General features: G+C 33.2%; 2 protein-coding genes across 4 annotated transcripts; one reads left to right on the top strand and one right to left on the bottom strand.

Annotated features, from left to right (window-relative positions):
• The first annotated feature begins 3941 nt into the window (after positions 1-3941).
• LOC129874930 (floral homeotic protein AGAMOUS) lies at positions 3942-13362 on the top strand. Of its 2 annotated transcripts, none has more exons than XM_055950323.1 (9): positions 3942-4049; positions 4309-4546; positions 8551-8632; positions 9679-9740; positions 9843-9942; positions 12410-12451; positions 12573-12614; positions 12782-12972; positions 13089-13362. In XM_055950323.1, the coding sequence occupies exons 2-9, from the start codon at positions 4317-4319 to the stop codon at positions 13090-13092; spliced, it is 753 nt and encodes a 250-aa protein (XP_055806298.1). In that variant the 5' UTR covers positions 3942-4049; positions 4309-4316; the 3' UTR covers positions 13093-13362. The 2 variants fall into 2 exon arrangements, with proteins under 2 accessions (XP_055806298.1, XP_055806297.1); XM_055950322.1 differs by having other exon boundaries at positions 12570-12614.
• A 794-nt stretch (positions 13363-14156) lies between these two features.
• LOC129873574 (GDSL esterase/lipase At1g29670-like) lies at positions 14157-16602 on the bottom strand. Of its 2 annotated transcripts, none has more exons than XM_055948694.1 (5): positions 16227-16602; positions 15397-15521; positions 15048-15317; positions 14726-14972; positions 14157-14630 (listed from the first exon to the last, which is right to left on the bottom strand). In XM_055948694.1, exons 1-5 carry the CDS (start codon positions 16486-16488, stop codon positions 14407-14409), a joined length of 1128 nt encoding a protein of 375 aa, XP_055804669.1. In that variant the 5' UTR covers positions 16489-16602; the 3' UTR covers positions 14157-14406. The 2 variants fall into 2 exon arrangements, with proteins under 2 accessions (XP_055804669.1, XP_055804670.1); XM_055948695.1 differs by having other exon boundaries at positions 14158-14630; positions 15048-15293; positions 16227-16600.
• Positions 16603-17613: the final 1011 nt, after the last annotated feature.

Genomic DNA, 17613 nt, shown 5'->3' with positions numbered 1-17613 from the left:
TTACGGGCAGTATATAGTCAAGTCGACTCCTTAACTTTTTCAATTTGACACTTAACCCGATTTATTTCAACTTAATAAGAAATTTAACCCCATTTGTTTCAACTTAATAAGAATCTAACTCTCAATTATACATATCTTGGTCCGTTTATTTGCTTTTAAAAAGTTTGAATCATTCAAATCTAGTACAAAGTTCTAAAAAAAATTCTAATGTTTAATTGGTATACTATTTAATTATTTTTTTAAAAAAATCTTTATTTATTAATTCTTTTATGTGACGTTACTCATTCCTTTTTTAGTATGCTTTAAAAAATGATATTGTTTGCAATAAATTTTAAATTGATGGAAAATAAATTGCAATCACAAATAAAATATGATAAAACAAGAATTTTATTGATGAATATTTATGAGTACACTAATGTTCCTTTCTTGATTTTTCTCTTTGATTTTTTTTCCGAGTGTTGTTATTAAAGTATTTCTTAAATGTAGTATGATTTGGACCTTCTTGTGATGTATTTGATTGCAAGAAACGTTAGGCACCAACTTTGAGAAAGATAGTGTTAGAATATATGGTAATATATTCTGACAGATTTGTAAGTATATATACACCTAATACAAACGTCTAATACAAGGAAACTAACTATCTATATATGAAAACTAAATATATACAATTTGTTACAAATCTGTCAGAATATATTACCATATATTCTAACAAATAGTATTTGATGACTTGATCTATTTATGAATATCCCAGGAGTTTCTGAAATTTCAAGATCTTGATCTCTATATGAATACCCAAAAATTTACGAGATATTAATTAAAGATGAGTTTTCAAGGAAATATGTTAAGCCCTTTATATTGGCACTAGCTCATTACTAAAATTAATGAAAAAATCGGTGGACAGGGTCGGTCTAAAAAATCGAGGGAAAACCGACTATGTCCGTCGCTTTGGGTTTTTCTTTTAAAAAAAACAGTTAATAGAAAACCAATGGATAGAGCCTCGGTTATTTTCTAAAATTATTTTTTTGAAAAAAAACTGACGCAGACCCTTGTTTTTTTTTTTTTTACAAAAAGTGACGGACAAAGTCGGTTTTTGAAGTGCAAAAATGCAGTTGAAGAGTATGAATAAAAATGATGAAATATTTTATCAAAAACCATGTGTGTTCGATTCGTAGATTTGTCCATACTCATAAAAAAATACCGAGGTTTGATTCCAAGAAGCTACATTTTTGTATATATATTTTTGAAAAATTGACTAAAATTGATGGACAAGGTCACCGATGACTGCAAAATTAACGATGCAAAGTCCATTGATTTTCTTTTAAAAAATGACTTGTCCGTAGTTTTTGACCCAATTTTTAGTAGCGGCTATGGTTTAGGGTAGGGTAGCCTCTTAATAGAGATTTTCTCCTTGTATTGTTCCACAAAATTTCAAAGTCTGCCACTTAATTCAAGGCTTGTCGGAGTGTAAGCTTGATAAAACTCAAAGAAGAGACTTGAAGTATCCATAAAAATGGAACTTACATTTTGTTGTTTTGTGGCTCCAAATTTGTGGATCTGATTTGTGAGAGAAGAGATGAAGAACAAATTTGATCCCACTAGGCGTGCCAATTTGTTTGTAATAAATTTTAAAGTGATGGAAAATAAACCACCCTTACACATAAAATATGATGAAATAGAGATTTTATTGATGAATGTTTGTGAGTACAATTATGTTCCTCCCTTGATTTGCTCTTTGAGTATTCTCCGTGATTTGAATTGTGAATTTATAGCATATTTCTCGAATGTATGATGCTTTGGACATTCTTATGATCAATGTATTTGATCACTAGGAACATCGGCCAACAACTTTATTTTTTTAAAATAAAAGTAAATAATGTATATCCAGATATTAAAACAAATAATTTTAATAATACAATAATCAAATATAGAGACAATATCTTAATAATTCGACATCTTATCTTGCTAAAAACAAAATGGGCCTTATAGCCCCCTCAAGACTTGGAGAAAATTGACAAGATTGTTGCACGTCCCTATCAGAAGCACTTCATCATGTTAATGTAGCATAGAAGCAAAATTTATAACCTCTTAAATTTAATTGTGGATGGATCTAATCTGTTTGTAAGTATTGAAGTGTTTTTATTCAATGACGACCCCCACTCTGCCTTCCTTTATTTCTAAGTGGAAGTTGTACACATGCTACAACAAGTGGACATGACACATCAAAAAAGTTACGGCACCTTTGTAAATATCATTCATTTCCAACCATATTAATATCCTCTCTGTGTCATGTAGTTAATTATTTCTAGGGTTCCACCAATGTATTTTCTTCACTTTAATTAGTTAGCACAAAAACACTAATGGAATAGACATGATTTTTAAAATATAGTACATATAATTCCTAGTCTTTTTCTCTTTCAATATACATATGTATATCTTTGGATCTTGTAAACTCATGTATTTTCTTGCCAAACAATGTATTGTCATTGCAATGGTAGACATGTCTCATGATTGGCATAGAAGAATGACAATTCCTATGTGAAAAAAGCATAAATAATAGCACAAGAACAAGAATTTAGGCCAATGTCTAGAGCAAAAGGACTTAGCTCATTTTAATGTTGAATCATATCCTAAGGGTATAAGGTCAAAGGCTAAGTAGTGGAAAAATTAAATTAGATGAAGAAATCATGATCAGCCTAAAAAAAAGGAAGTAAAATAGACAAGAAAATGGAAAGGTAGAAAAGGATGAAAGTAAATTTGTTTGTATTTGTCATTGAGCACACAACAGGCCATATAGACAAATTTATTGGCCTTGTTACCAAAGAAACAAGTAACTTTTTGACATGATGGTAACTTGGTATAAGTGGTTGTTTCATAGAAGAGTTTCAATGGAAAAGAAACTGGAGCACTGGATGTCACATGGCAGTCACCTTCTCTTTTGTCATAGCTTGTTTCACTGATCTAGTCATTTTCTTTTCTTTATCCCCTCTCAATGATCTAGTTAGAGTCTGAGTTTATATGGGAGAGAAGGAAAAAAAAAAGATCACAAAGTAATAATATGTACATTTAGGGGGTAGGAAAGTCATCATGTAGAAGGAAAGTGGTGATGGTGGGGGAGAGGGCCGGATGTAGCTTTTGAGCTACAAGTTCAATCAAACCCAATATTTCTAACGCGAAATACAAATATAAATGTGAAATTATAAAACTTCAACAAATATTAGATTCTGAACTCATATTTTTAGAGGTATTACGAGTTTACTGCTAAGACTCATATTGAACTTATCAACTTTAAATTTGGGATCCGTCTTCGAAAATGAGAGTTGGATGGTAAAAGCAAGGAAAGGAGGAGTTCACATATAGAAATCAAGAATTAAAAGATTTGGAAAACATTTTGGCCTCTTTTGGTCCAAATCTTGCTTATTGAGGTTTTTAAAAAGGTCTAATCCAAATTTTGGCAAGCATTTAAGCTTGAGTGTAACCTAGTCTAATGTTCTCATCACACATCAAACATCACTGTCACTTTCAAGGGTCATTTTCTACTCTGTCCACTTCTTCCCCCACCCAACCCAACCCAACCCAACCTACCCACCCCCCAACCCCTCACCCTCCTTCTCCCAAAATTGTCTTATGAATCAAATAGAAATGTTTACAAACTAATGACCTAAATTAGAAACTTAAACCAGAGATCAAGAAAAATGAATGGCCAAGAAAAGAGTGATCATCTCTCATTAGATAATTCCCTATCCTGCTATATAGTACTTGTTCAACACAAACCAACAAATAGAAAAAATAAAATAAATTTTTCAGTATCTAATATAAAATTAGCATAGGAATAAACAGACAATGAAAAATCCTAGTTAGATAAGTAATAGTAGTAACATACTTAATAAATAAAAGTAAACACTCCTTTACTTTATAAATACCTATCCCTTAGTGCAAAGTCTCTTCCATTTTCTGCATCTCTATATCCTCTGCATATTATTAATTTGCAAGGAAGAACTAAAATCTTTTGTCTACTCTCTATTTTCATCTTCCAACTTTTTCCTTTCCAGGTTAGTCATAAGCTCAAAATAAATATACCCCATGTCTAAAAATTACCTCAAGACTTAATTCCCTTTGTTTTATCTATCAATTTAAAACCACTTCTTGAATTAATGTAACTAAAAATCATATGGGGTTTGGGATTTAAATCAAAATTCTTCACCTTTTTGTCTATGATTAGTTCATTTCTTTGTATTGAAGAGTAAAAAGTTCAAATCTTGATCAAGTTTGTGTCTTTTTGTGACCATATTTTTTATGTGTGTGATGTAGGTGAAGGAATGGACTTCCAAAGTGATCTAACAAGAGAGATCTCACCACAAAGGAAACTAGGAAGGGGAAAGATTGAGATCAAACGGATCGAAAACACGACGAATCGACAAGTTACTTTCTGCAAGAGGAGAAGTGGTTTGCTGAAAAAGGCATATGAATTGTCTGTGCTCTGTGATGCTGAGGTTGCTTTGATTGTCTTCTCAAGCAGAGGCAAACTCTATGAGTATGCCAACAACAGGTACATATATATTTTATTATTTATTACAAATAATAAAACAAATTAAATATTGTAATTAAATTTCATAAAGTTCTAATCTTTATAATTGAGTAGTAGTATAGTACATTTTTTTTTGATTTTGTCACGTTTTTAATTATCTTTGAAGCTGAAGAAGGGTCCTCATGTTTTTCAATTTTTTTTGGTCTTTCTTAAAAGGGAATTTTATTTATTTTAGGAAAGTTTGAATCTTTATACATCTTATGATGATACATAATGCTTGAGAGGGAGATCTGAACTCAACTTCATAATATATATAGTTGTTAAGTTTCTTTAGACTTTTGAGTAAAGATTGACTTTCCTTTCTTTTTTGTGTTAATGGTTTTGTTTGTTTTTGTTACAATTTTGCTCTATTTTGTGGTAGTTTCTCTTTATATGATCCCATTTTTGTTGATAGACATGTAAGATGTATAGATCTGTTTGTTGTAAGAAAATAAGTGGAAATTTGAGAAAGTACTCTCATCAGAACTCTTAGATCAGCATATACTTTCTTCCTCCATTGCTCTCTCTCTCTCTCTCTCTCTCTCTCTCTCTCTCCACTTTCTCTCTCTCATCAAAGATGAAGCAAGAAAGGTGTCAAATTCTAATTGGCCATATCTTTAAAATTCCTTAATTCTTGTTTTGTGATAAGACTAATATGACATGTATTCTTTAACAACCAATCAAAACCAAGATTAGGGTTTTGTACTTCATTCACTACTAATACCAGTGATGGATGTACTCTTTTTAGTCTTGAGTCAAACTTGCCCTAATTAGGGTTTATTTTTTTTCCTAGAAATATTATGGCTATTTTTTTCCTCTCTTCAAAATCTCTAATTTATATTTGCCTTTCTGATAATCAAAATATCAGATATGGTAGAAAAAATTAACCAATCAGAGTTCAAAAGATTTCAATTATAGACAAAAGTTGACATTCTTCTTCACTTGCTATTTGTTGAAATGTTTTACACCATTTAGGCAATGGGGTCATCAACACTCTACCTTTTAGTAATTTTTTTTAAAGAACCAAAAATTTGTTAAGTGTGAGGGTGGTTGGTATAAGTTTTGTCTCAGTTACAAGAATCTTTGGTCACGTCATACAAGATTTTACACTTGTTGACAAATCTGCTGAGAAAAGACACATTATAGCAAATTAAAAGAAAGGTTTTTTTCCCCTTCTTTGAACTCTCTCTTAATTTCCAACTCTAATGGTGAAAACACACACACAATTTTTTTTATATATATATAAAAAAAAAGACTACCCTTATTTATTTTTTCTTTGAGATATCTCAGTTTAATGCTTTCACAAAGCTTCTGAAGATGTTTGAACTTAAACAGCAAAGAAACAGAAGTTGTAAGAAAAGAGAAGTTCTAAACCAATCAAATTTTTTTTTACTCAAAACTAGGGTATACTTATTAGCTATGTTATCAAATACTCCAAGAGGATCTTGTGCATAGATATATTTACATAACATCTTTTTTTCAAAACAAAAGGAGTTACCATTTGTTTGTCTTGTTTTTAGTCCGTTTCAAAAAAAAATTCTTCTTCCTTTTTTGGCAATCGACTTTTCCACCTGATATATTTAAAATCACAAGATTAAATAGCATGTCTTTAGACCACTAAATTCAAATGTTTTGTTGTAAATTTTTAAATTTCATGTCAAGTTAAATCAGACAAATAAATTAATACGAAGAGAGTATTTATTTATCATAGGGATGAGAGATAGGGTCCGTACAAGTTTTTATTGTGAGCCAATGAGAGAATTCTGAAGTCTCTGGGTTTTCTTTGTTGCATGACATTGGCTGCTGAAAAAAATGGACGGTTGTGATGTGATCAAATAAGATATGAGGCAGACAAGACTCTATCATACTATTCACTTTACCTTACAACAGTGTGGGAAAAAAGATTGAAACAAAACCCTAGGTGGGTAAAATTACTAGAGTGGATGGGTATTACCCAAGGAATAAATTGTATTTATGACGTGGCATTAATCTGAGCCGTTAAAAGATTGGACCAATCATGTTGTAGGAAATTGTGCCAGTTTGGCAGAGAGCAGCCAATCAGTAGCTCGACGAAATTAAGGTAGTAACAGACTAGGAAATGTGAGTCATTCCTCAGTGTTTGGTTTTATTTATTTTGTTTCAGTCTTAGGTCTAATAATAATACATACTAGAAAATATTATATCAAATGTCATGTTTGAGTGGACACATTGAGTTTCTGACTCAAACCAACACTTTTTTTTTTCTTCAGCTTTGCGTGTTGGCCTAAATTAGCAAGAAATAAATAAGAAAGTATTTGGATTTTCATTACCTTTTGAACAAAAGAGAATTGTTTGTTTTCTATTTTAAAATTTATTTTCAATGGAAAAGGGAGTATAATAACAAGGTGAATATTCAAATAGTTAACTATCTAGACTTACCATCATTCGCCAAAGAGAAGTAAATAGGACATTTTTTCTAATTTTTTAGGAGGGTTATAACCTGGTGTTCAGTATCTATTTTGAGGTCAATATATTCAAATTTGTGTGGGAAATTCCACTTTAGCAAGAAAAACACTCTCTTACCAAAGACAAGTATATTCATAGGACTGGTCAAAATTGAAATCTCAGATTTAGAACGAATAAGTGTTTACCATCCCACTACAATCTTTTTAGTGGAAAAACGGAACAAACTTAAGCAAAGTGAAGAATAAGTTGGAAATTGAAATTTCATTAGCAACGTACAGTTCCTTGGTTGGTCATGACTCATGTGTTAACAAAATAATTGATATTTATACAAAAACAAGTGAATGGGAAAAAGATATAAGATTTACTCTTTGTTAACATTTCAAGGATAACAAAAGCAGTACTAGAAGTTACGAAGAAAGAAAATGGAGTAATTATATTGTAATGTTTCAAAATGAAATTATAAGATGGCAAGATTGTGTTACACATACTTATCTCATTCTCTATCTTCCCTAAATGAAGAGAAAAATTACTTTCCTCCCTTAAAGTCCAAACAAAGAGTAATTTTTCAATTTTGAAACATTTTCAATTGCTTTGTGCAAAAATGTGCCAAGTTCTATATATATTTTTTCTCTTTGGGTAGTTTTTTGCCCTTCGAATTTTGAGTTTAGAATTCAAATTTAGTAGGCGTTAAGAACACATAGTTTGTGTATTCTTGACATATTTTTTTTTTGTTTGTTTATAGTCGGATTCAACTACCAAAAAGGTATGATGAGATGCTTGGAATTCCTCTTTCATTAACTTTAAAAGTCTTGAATTTGAGCCCCGAAAATGCACTTCTTGTGATAATATTTGTAAGAAGTCTTCCTTAATCTCAACAATATAAAAAGGAATTACTTAAAGATGTATCCTTATTTCTTAAGTGGAGGACGCGTATTAGGGTAGAAGGTTAGTAGAGGATTAGCATACTTTGTTGTTTATTATGTTTCTATTATCACACTATTTTGTTGTTATTATTGTCTCTTTCTTGTTGACTTTACATTTGTCTTTATTATTAATTGCTATTCTTTATTCATTGTTTCTTCTTCTTCTATTACTTGGGTTCGAGGCACTTGAGTCGAGAGTCATCAGAAACAACCTCTCTACCTCCTCGAGGTAGTGGTAAGATTTGCATACGCTCTACCTTCCTCAGATCCCACTGAATGGAATTTCACTGAATATGTTGTTGTTTTATCCTTATTTCTTAGTAGTACTGAAAAATCCAGATTTTCCTGTCTTTCATTTTAGGGCCTTTTCTCTGTGCTCTCTTAAATCTTGATTTTGATTTGATAGACATGAAGGATTTAGTGATCTTATGGACGTCTTAATTATGACCATCTAATTTTATAGTCATATAGAGTAGTACGTAGTAACTTGTATTTATATATTTGCATGTAACGATATTGGAAATAGTATGTGATTATGTCTGTCAATAGTCTAGTTTTTTTATGATTGAAAAGAAAGCTATCAATCTAACATATATTTATATATAATACATGGTCCAGTGTGAAAGAAACAATCGAGAGGTACAAGAAAGCATGCTCAGATTCCTCAAACACTGGTTCAGTATCCGAGGCCAATGCTCAGGTATAATTTTATTTTCTTCTTTTTCATCGTGGAATTACTCTGGATATATTGTTGGAAATATTCTTCTTCTTCTTTTGTAATAAAGGACTAATATTATTATACTACTATGAAACATGAAAAGTCATTAAATAGTACTCTTTCTGTCTCAATTTATGTGACAGAATTGGTGTTTCAAGATTCAAACTTATAAACTTTGATCGTGAATTTGGACATAAAAGCTTCAGATTCTTTGAAATGAAATTTATATGTTTGAAAACTATGTAAGAAGTACCATAAAATTACAATACTTAAAAGGCATATAAAGAAATTTCAATAAAAACAACAAACTTGATCCACTCTTGAAATTCCAACCGTGTCACGTTAATAAGGACCAGGGGAGTAGAAGAAATGAAATTAGGGATGCATAGATTTACAATTCTTGCCCAATTATTACAAACACTAGTTGAAAATAATTTCCACGAAACTTATTCCTAATTTTTCTGCTAAAATTGCCAAAGTTATTGAAAGAATCATTACATCATGAGCTGCCTGCTTGATTACTCCTTAGCTTAAAGATGTGCCACCTTGAATATGGATCATTTGGCAATATTCTTGCATTATTATGAAAGTTCAATGTTACATTCTGATATTTGGAAAATAATGTAGAAGATAATGTAAAACGCTTTTCTCCGTTTCACTTTGTTTGTCGTAGTTTAATTTGACATAAAGAAAAAGATGTGAAGACTTTTGGAATATATGATCTTAAATATTTAATAAGATTTGTATAATTATAATTTTTTTGAAACTTGTGATTTTACACATTAAATAGCATTTTTATGTGACTATAGAAGCTTCTTGGTAAAGAAATAATGAAATGTGCCCTTTTTTTAAGAAGTAACTAATAAGAAATTAATGTCAAGCAAAGTGGAATGGAGGGAGTAATGAAAAATCGTATTTTCGTCATTGCACATACATAGGTTTTTTTGTAACAATTATATGTTACATACATTACAAGTTACAAGTTGGCTCTTATGGTTACTGTAAAAATGTTGTTCAATCAATCTCAGTATTACCAGCAAGAAGCCTCCAAACTGCGCGCACAAATTGGAAATCTGCAGAACCAGAACAGGTGAAGCTTTTCGTGTTCTTTATCTTTTCCTATTCCAATTCCATGTGTTTTATTAGTACTATATATATTGTTTTCAGTTTAACCTTAACTGCATTGGTTCAGGCACATGCTGGGTCAATCTCTTGCTGCACTGAACCTCAAAGAACTGAAGAATCTGGAAACAAGAATTGAAAAAGGGATTAGCAAAATCCGATCCAAAAAGGTACTTAATTAGTTACAACACTGTTTAATTTTCTTATGAAATTTTCAATATCCTAACATCTATTTAGTACGATGATGATATGAAACGAGGTGGAGAAGTGGACGAATAGGGAACTTTATAAAATAGCGAGAAAGGAGGCGAAGTCGGCGGTTTCGACGGCAAAAACAACAGCTTTTGAACGCCTTTATGCTGAACTAGAAGAGAAAGGTGGGGATAGAAAATTGTTCAGGCTAGCCAGGGCGCGGGAGAGAAGGGCACGCGATGTGGACCAAGTGAAGTGCATTAAGGACGAGCATGGAAAAGTATTGGTAGACGAGACCCTCATTAAACAGAGATGGCAGTCCTATTTCCATAAACTCTTGAATGAGGAAGGGGACAGAGACTTTGTGTTAGGAGATTTAGAACATACAGAGAGGCGTTGCGATTTTGGGTATTGTAGGAGTATTAAGGTCGAGGAGGTTAAGAGTGTCGTTCGTAGGATGCGCTGGGGAAGAGCAACCGGACCTGACGAGATTCCTGGGGAATTTTGGAAGAGCACGAGTTCGGTAGGTTTGGAGTGGTTGACTAGGTTATTTAATGTCATCTTTAAAACGGCAACGATGCCCGAAGAATGGAGGTCGAGCATAATGATCCCTCTATACAAAAACAAAGGGGATATCCAGAGTTGCAACAACTATAGAGGTATTAAGCTACTAAGCCATACTATGAAACTGTGGGAAAGAGTGGTAGAGATGAGGGTGAGGAGAGACGTGTCTATTTCAGAGAACCAGTTTGGATTTATGCCGGGACGCTCAACTACAGAAGCCATCCATCTTATGAGGAGACTGGTGGAGCAGCATAGGGAGAGGAAGAGGGACTTGCATATGGTATTCATCGACCTAGAAAAGGCTTATGATAAAGTCCCAAGAGAAATACTATGGACATGTTTGAAGGCTAAAGGTGTACCTATGGCATACATTAGGGTGATCAAGGACATGTACGAGGGAGCCAAAACCAGGGTAAGGACAGTAGGAGGGGACTCAGAGCACTTCCCAGTGGTGATGGGGTTGCATCAAGGATCAGCTCTTAGTCCTTTTTTATTTGCCTTGGTGATAGATGGATTGACGCGACAAATTCAAGGTGCGGTACCATGGTGTATGCTTTTCGCGGATGACATAGTCCTGATCGATGAGACTCGCCGCGGAGTTAACGCTAAGCTGGAGGATTGGAGACATACCTTGGAGTCTAAAGGGTTTAAGTTGAGTAGGACAAAGACAGAGTACTTAGAGTGCAAGTTCAGTGAGACACCTCAGGAGGTTGACGTTGAAGTTAGGCTTGGTGCTCAGGCCATCCAAAAGAGAAGTAGTTGCAAGTATCTTGGGTCTATCATGCAAGGCAGCGGGGAGATTGACGATGATGTCACACATCGTATTGGGGTAGGGTGGATGAAATGGAGGCTCGCTTCCGGAGTGCTATGTGACAAGAATGTGCCACCAAAACTTAAGGGCAAGTTCTACAAAGTGGTGGTTAGACCGGCTATGCTGTATGGGGCGGAGTGTTGGCCAGTTAAGACTTCTCACATTCAAAAGATGAAAGTTGCTGAGATGAGAATGCTGAGATGGATGTGTGGGCACACCAGGAGCGACAGGATTAGAAATGAGGCTATTCGGGACAAGGTAGGAGTGGCCTCGGTGGAAGACAAGATGCGGGAAATACGACTGAGATGGTATGGACATGTGAAGAGGAGAGACACAGATGCGCCAGTGCGGAGGTGTGAGAGGCTGGCCATGGATGGTTACAGAAGAGGTAGGGGTAGGCCGAAGAAGTATTGGGGAGAGGTGATTAGACAGGACATGGCGCAGTTACAGCTTACGGAGGACATGACCTTAGATAGGAGGGTGTGGAGGACCCACATTAGGGTAGAAGTCTAGTTCATAGTCTCGTTATTCTTCTCTATTCATAGGTGTAGTAGTGCATTACGATCTCTTGCGCTTTGACTTCTGATTTCTGTTATTTCTGTTATTATTTATTACTTTCTATGCTTTGATTACTCAATTTTACCTGTGACGCTTTCATTATTTATTTAATCGTTATTTGTTATTAGTCTTTATTTATTTGTATTTATTTGTTATCTATTTGTTATTTATTTGTTGTTTTTCTCATAAAGCTTTTAATTTTCTATTCTTATCTAACATTTTTTATGCATTTATGCTTTTACTGAGCCGAGGGTCTCCAGGAAACAGCCGTCCTACCTTGGTAGGAGTAAGGTCTGCGTACATTCTACCCTCCCCAGACCCCATGTTGTGGGATTTCACTGGGTTGTTGTTGTTGTTGTTGTTGATGATGATATGAAACGAGATTAAATAAACAAATGAGATTCATATAGTGAAACCCCACTTGTTTGGGACTGAGGCATTGTTATTGTTGTTGTTATTGTTTAATCACATCGTTGTTCTGACAAAAAAATCATTTGACTCTCAAATTACAGAATGAGCTGTTGTTTGCTGAAATTGAGTATATGCAGAAGAGGGTAAGTCATAGTACAATCTTTTATCTAGTTAGGTTCTTTCCATTTCAAGTTACTCGATCCATTTTCGGTCATAATGCTTGCTATTTTCATGCCAAAACTGTAACATAACGAACACCAGCAGGAAGTTGATTTACACAACAACAATCAGTACCTGAGAGCAAAGGTCTATTTCTTTCTCTATTTAATACTACTGTAGTTAGCTTAAATCGCACCTGAACTACTCATAGTCATTTATTTACGGACTTGTACTCAATAGTCAATCAATTTGTTTAAATACTAACTTATTCTGCAGAAACTCATTGGTTTTTCTTTGCAAGTAAACTGAAACAGATTGCTGAAACTGAGAGAGTTCAGCATCAGCATCAGCATCAGCAAATGAACTTGATGCCAGGGAGTTCATCAAGCTATCATGAGCTTGTGCCTCCACCTCAGCAATTCGATACTCGAGACTATCTACAAGTTAATGGCTTGCAAACCAACAACCATTACACTAGACAAGACCAACCCCCTCTTCAACTAGTGTGAGTTAATTCTGATCCATCTTTGTTTTTTTCATAAACATCGTGCTCAATCCAACTAAGACATAAAATGAAACAGTACTAATTAGGTATCTTTTTTTTTCTCTTCCTTTGAACAGCTAATATGCTTGAGAGAGGGTCTTCTTTCTGATGTGATCTTCATATAATCCACAAGAGAAGACTACTGTTAAGCTTGAAGATTATTGTTACTGAAGATCAACTTAAGTATGTATACCATATTATTAATTACTTGTTGCATGAGCTAAGACTCTTGAATATTGTATGTTAATTAAGTGGACATGTATTTTTTTGCTTGGTGTACTTCCTTCTCTGGCAGTGAACTATGAAGAATTAAACTTGTTATATTAAGTTCATAACTGCTTTTCTGCTCAATTATGTTGCTCTTTTTTTGTGCTAATTTTGATCTCTTCACCTTCTTCAAATTATTGCATTATTCGCATTCAGCTTCATATAGTACATAGTATTTTACAACAGACATAATACATTATTAGGTATGAGTTCCGACCATAGACATGTATGTGTATTAGGAAATCTATTAAGTTGAAAATTCACCAATTGACATTCTTATAGCAAAAAATTCATATGAGTTGATTGTTAATTTCATATATTTGTGGTGAACGTATCTTCTTTAATATCATCCACGTCAATAAAATCCATTAAAGGATCCAAATTGTTTGATAAATTCTTTCATCTTTCATGATGAATTCATGCTCTTCTTGAGAATCAGCTACATGGAACTTGAACATTTATGATCCTGAGTTTGAACTGCACATTTGAAAACTTCATGTTGTTTAATTTGTTCCATGTTTTACTTTTGTAAGATTGATTTTTATAGCAACGATTATTTAAGCCCCAGGACACAGTCGTAGAATTTCATTTGTAAATTAGAGTTGAAACTCAACGAAAGTGTGCTAAGTTCGAAGAAGTATTAAACGGCCAAAAACTCCAGATATTTAACCAGTGTTTGAACTATATTTGAAACTCCAGGAATTTTTTGAAACTTCAGCACATTGTACTGGACTTCCACTTGTAAACCTTCGATCTCCAGCAGCCTGTTGTTGTTGTCCGTGTTTTAGCTCAAGATTTTTTCGTCCAAAAACTAGTCATCTTAAAAAACAGACAAATATGCCATAAACATGAAGAACTGGCGTAAGGTTGCGAAATCTTGGAACTAGTGCCCTTCATCAATAATTATATAATGGTATGAGGTATCTTTCATCCAAGACAATTTTTACTGCTAACAATATATAGAATTCACAAGTTATGTTCAAAGCATTCAAGTTTTAGCTCTAATTCAAGAATTTGACTCATATTTGACATAGATCAATTACATTATACAAAATGAGGTAGCAGAATAGCGTTTATTTAAAGACTGGCATAAGTTATAATGGCCTGCAACTCTAAAGTCTATATTATTTAGAGCTGAGCCAACTGACTAATGTCAAAAGGATAGGCATCAGTGGATAGAAGAGCAGTGTAAGCTCTTTCAGCAGTGACCTTATTTGGAGCTTCTGAGGGGTGAAAACCATCCCAAAAATAATGTGCTGATCTATCACTGCATGCACCTCCTCCATGTTTGCACTGCCCTTCACCTATAATGGCCGAAATTTCGCAGCATGGTTCACGTAGATTTGTTATACCTGCAATCAAAATTTAGCAAAATATAAGGGGGGGAAACAAACACGATGATGATTCACCATAAATGACACCACTAACGTTACATGTTTTAACATACCGATAGATGAAGGATATGGTACTGCAATGCTTGTTGAATTTATGTATATGAAATTTGCGTTGGGCAAATTACTGTTGAGATCATCGATCATTGGTTTAATCTTGTCCGAGAATTTTTGGACTGCACTATCTATAGAGTTGACACACACAGAGTCATCTGTCCCATACGAATCCAATTCTGTTGGAACACAGCCTATATCTCCTAGACCGAATACAACAACTTTTCTTGCTCCGTAAAGGTACAAAGTCTGTGGAGTAAGTTAGTAATCTGTAAACAAGGAAACTAAATTTGAGGTATCGATTAATGGAAACTCCATTTGTACCTTTAATTGTTCTGAGTATTGCTGAATTAGGATTGTAGCAAACTGTTCTGGTTTGTACAAATGGCTTGATGGGTACAACTGAGGCAGCAAATAGTTATTGATATAATCATTGTTGCCCATTTGAACAATGTATATACATTTGCTTAGGTACTCCATAGCTAAGATGTTATTTCCAAGCAGAGTAGACATGTGGGAAATTGTCACGTTGTGATTTAGCAATTGCGTATTCAAGCTGATTCTGTCTCCCTGAACGATAAGAACGGTACAAGTCTTTTTATTGTCGTTAATCTTAATACAAAATAAAAAATTGTTCTTCCTAGACAAGGGACATGATGAATTGTACAATTACCACATGAATTCCTGTTTCGTCAAGAATTCCAGCTGCACCAGATGCATAGTTCACCCCCTTAAACATATCCACACCCTTCACAGTAGCAAATGGCTCAATATACTTATCGAAACCCAATAGTTCAGCTGTAAATATAGGATAAACATTCTGTTAGGATCCACCAAATTATAACTAGTAGTTTAGAAATCTATGCTACTTGTACATCACTAAAGAGTTGTTTTAGTTAAAGTATTACTAAGAAAATCCCCAATTTTTCATGGGATATGCTTAGATATTCAATAAAAGTTGTAGCTAGAAGCAGTGGTGGAGTCAGGATTTTGACTAAGGTATTCAAAATTTGAAGAAGTAGACACACGAACACGTCGAAGGGAGTTCGACATCTACTAAATATATATATACGTAAAAAATATTTTAACCATATATAAAAAATATAATTTTTTAGCAAAGAGTGTTTGGAACCCAGTATTCTCTCGATTGGTCAAAAATAGTTCTAAAAAACATGATTTGTCTAATAAAAGTAGGGAGAACAAGTTCTGACATTTCATATTAATTGTGTCGCCCCACCTTTTCAACACACATCATCTTCACCCACCCCATAGCCCCCATATTCACCATGAGATATTTTTACCTGTCATAGTATTTGTCTAGATTATATTCAAACACATTTAGAATAATTTCTATGCTGAACATAAGAAAATAAGTAAACACAACTCGCTTATTTTCCTTAAAAAAGACATGAAACTTGGTACCAAACAAACCCTGAAGGAAAGAAACATCAAATTAAAGGACCACATTAGAAAAGGAGAGAATAAAGAAGAAGAAGTTAGGACCGATAAAGTCTGCTACATTCCGGCCATTGGTGAATCTACCAGTAGGACCATGAGGAAAATCAATTCCATAAGGTGGATAATTAGCCTTCGCAGCAGTGAGGAGATTATTGTTATTTCCATTATCAAATAAAGAATCTCCCAATATGAACAAACAGGGCACCTTTTGTTCACCTTTTACCAACAATGGTTTTGAATTCAGAAAAACTAGCAATATTGTAGACATCATCATCACAAACCATACAATGATGTCAGTACTAGCCATTAAAGAGAAAATAATAGAATGTAATGATCCAAATTGTTGAAGTCAACAAAGTTAGAAGGGTAGGAAAGATAAAATTACGACTATGGGGAGGCTATATTTGGGAGAGCGAAAGATCTATGTCAAATTGTGATCCACAAACAACAAGTACTGTACTTCAATCAAGTCTGAGTTAATCAAATTATTTCGAAAACAATTTTTCTATTTGTATGAGTCAGTAGTAAGATTTGCGTATATTTTAACTTTCCTAAACCTCATTTCATGAGATTTCACCGAATATGTTGTTGGTGATGCGACAGGCATAACTAACATTCGGAAATTGGAACATTTTTTGCTATGATTTTTATTTTTATTTTTTTCAATAGTTGAATTTCAAAAAATAAGTTTTGACCATAAAATTTGGGAATTTAATCACCAATTTGAAAAACATGAACAACTATTTTTACCTTTTTTTCACTCTAAATTACTCATAAAAAATTTAAAAATAACTATAAGTTGTATTCATGATAAAGCACAATTTTAATTTTTAAATATCATTTTTCAGCATAAAAACAAAATTTACTTCTTTTCAAATGTTCATAATTTTCGCCAAACGCCTTTGGAAAATTTTTAACTCAACGCTCCCAAAAGAGTCAAAGGTGGAGAAAATGATAGGGAATTGTGATTCTACTTGTATTTTAAAGTCATTTACCGAATTTTATTTTATTTTGAATGAAATTTCTTTTTTTATCTCATAAGTTAATGGACGTAAATTTGTGGACTCGAAAATATAAGAATTGGGTCACCTAACTTATGACATAAAAAAAAGATTCCAGACAATCAATATCATCAGTCTAAGACACGTAATAAAGTTTTTTTTGTCATTTGTTACACATAAAGTACTTTGTATCATTTATCAAACTAATAAAGCATATATCAAATTTCCATCACCCAATCCCAAAATAACTTTTAGGTTAGTTTAGTATTAGGAATAAGGAATAAGGAATAAGGAATAAATAATTTTGAAATTAATTTTCAAATGAGGTTATTTTTATGTTTGATTGAGATAAAATTGTAGAATAATTTATATCGTTATTAGTTATTTTAAAATTATAATGTTATTTTTATTCTATATTGAGAGCGGAATAA

The sequence above is a fragment of the Solanum dulcamara genome, chromosome 11, assembly GCF_947179165.1.
Source record: "Solanum dulcamara chromosome 11, daSolDulc1.2, whole genome shotgun sequence".
In the NCBI taxonomy this organism is placed as follows: Eukaryota; Viridiplantae; Streptophyta; class Magnoliopsida; order Solanales; family Solanaceae; genus Solanum; species Solanum dulcamara.
This window is presented reverse-complemented; position numbering and strand designations above follow the sequence as displayed.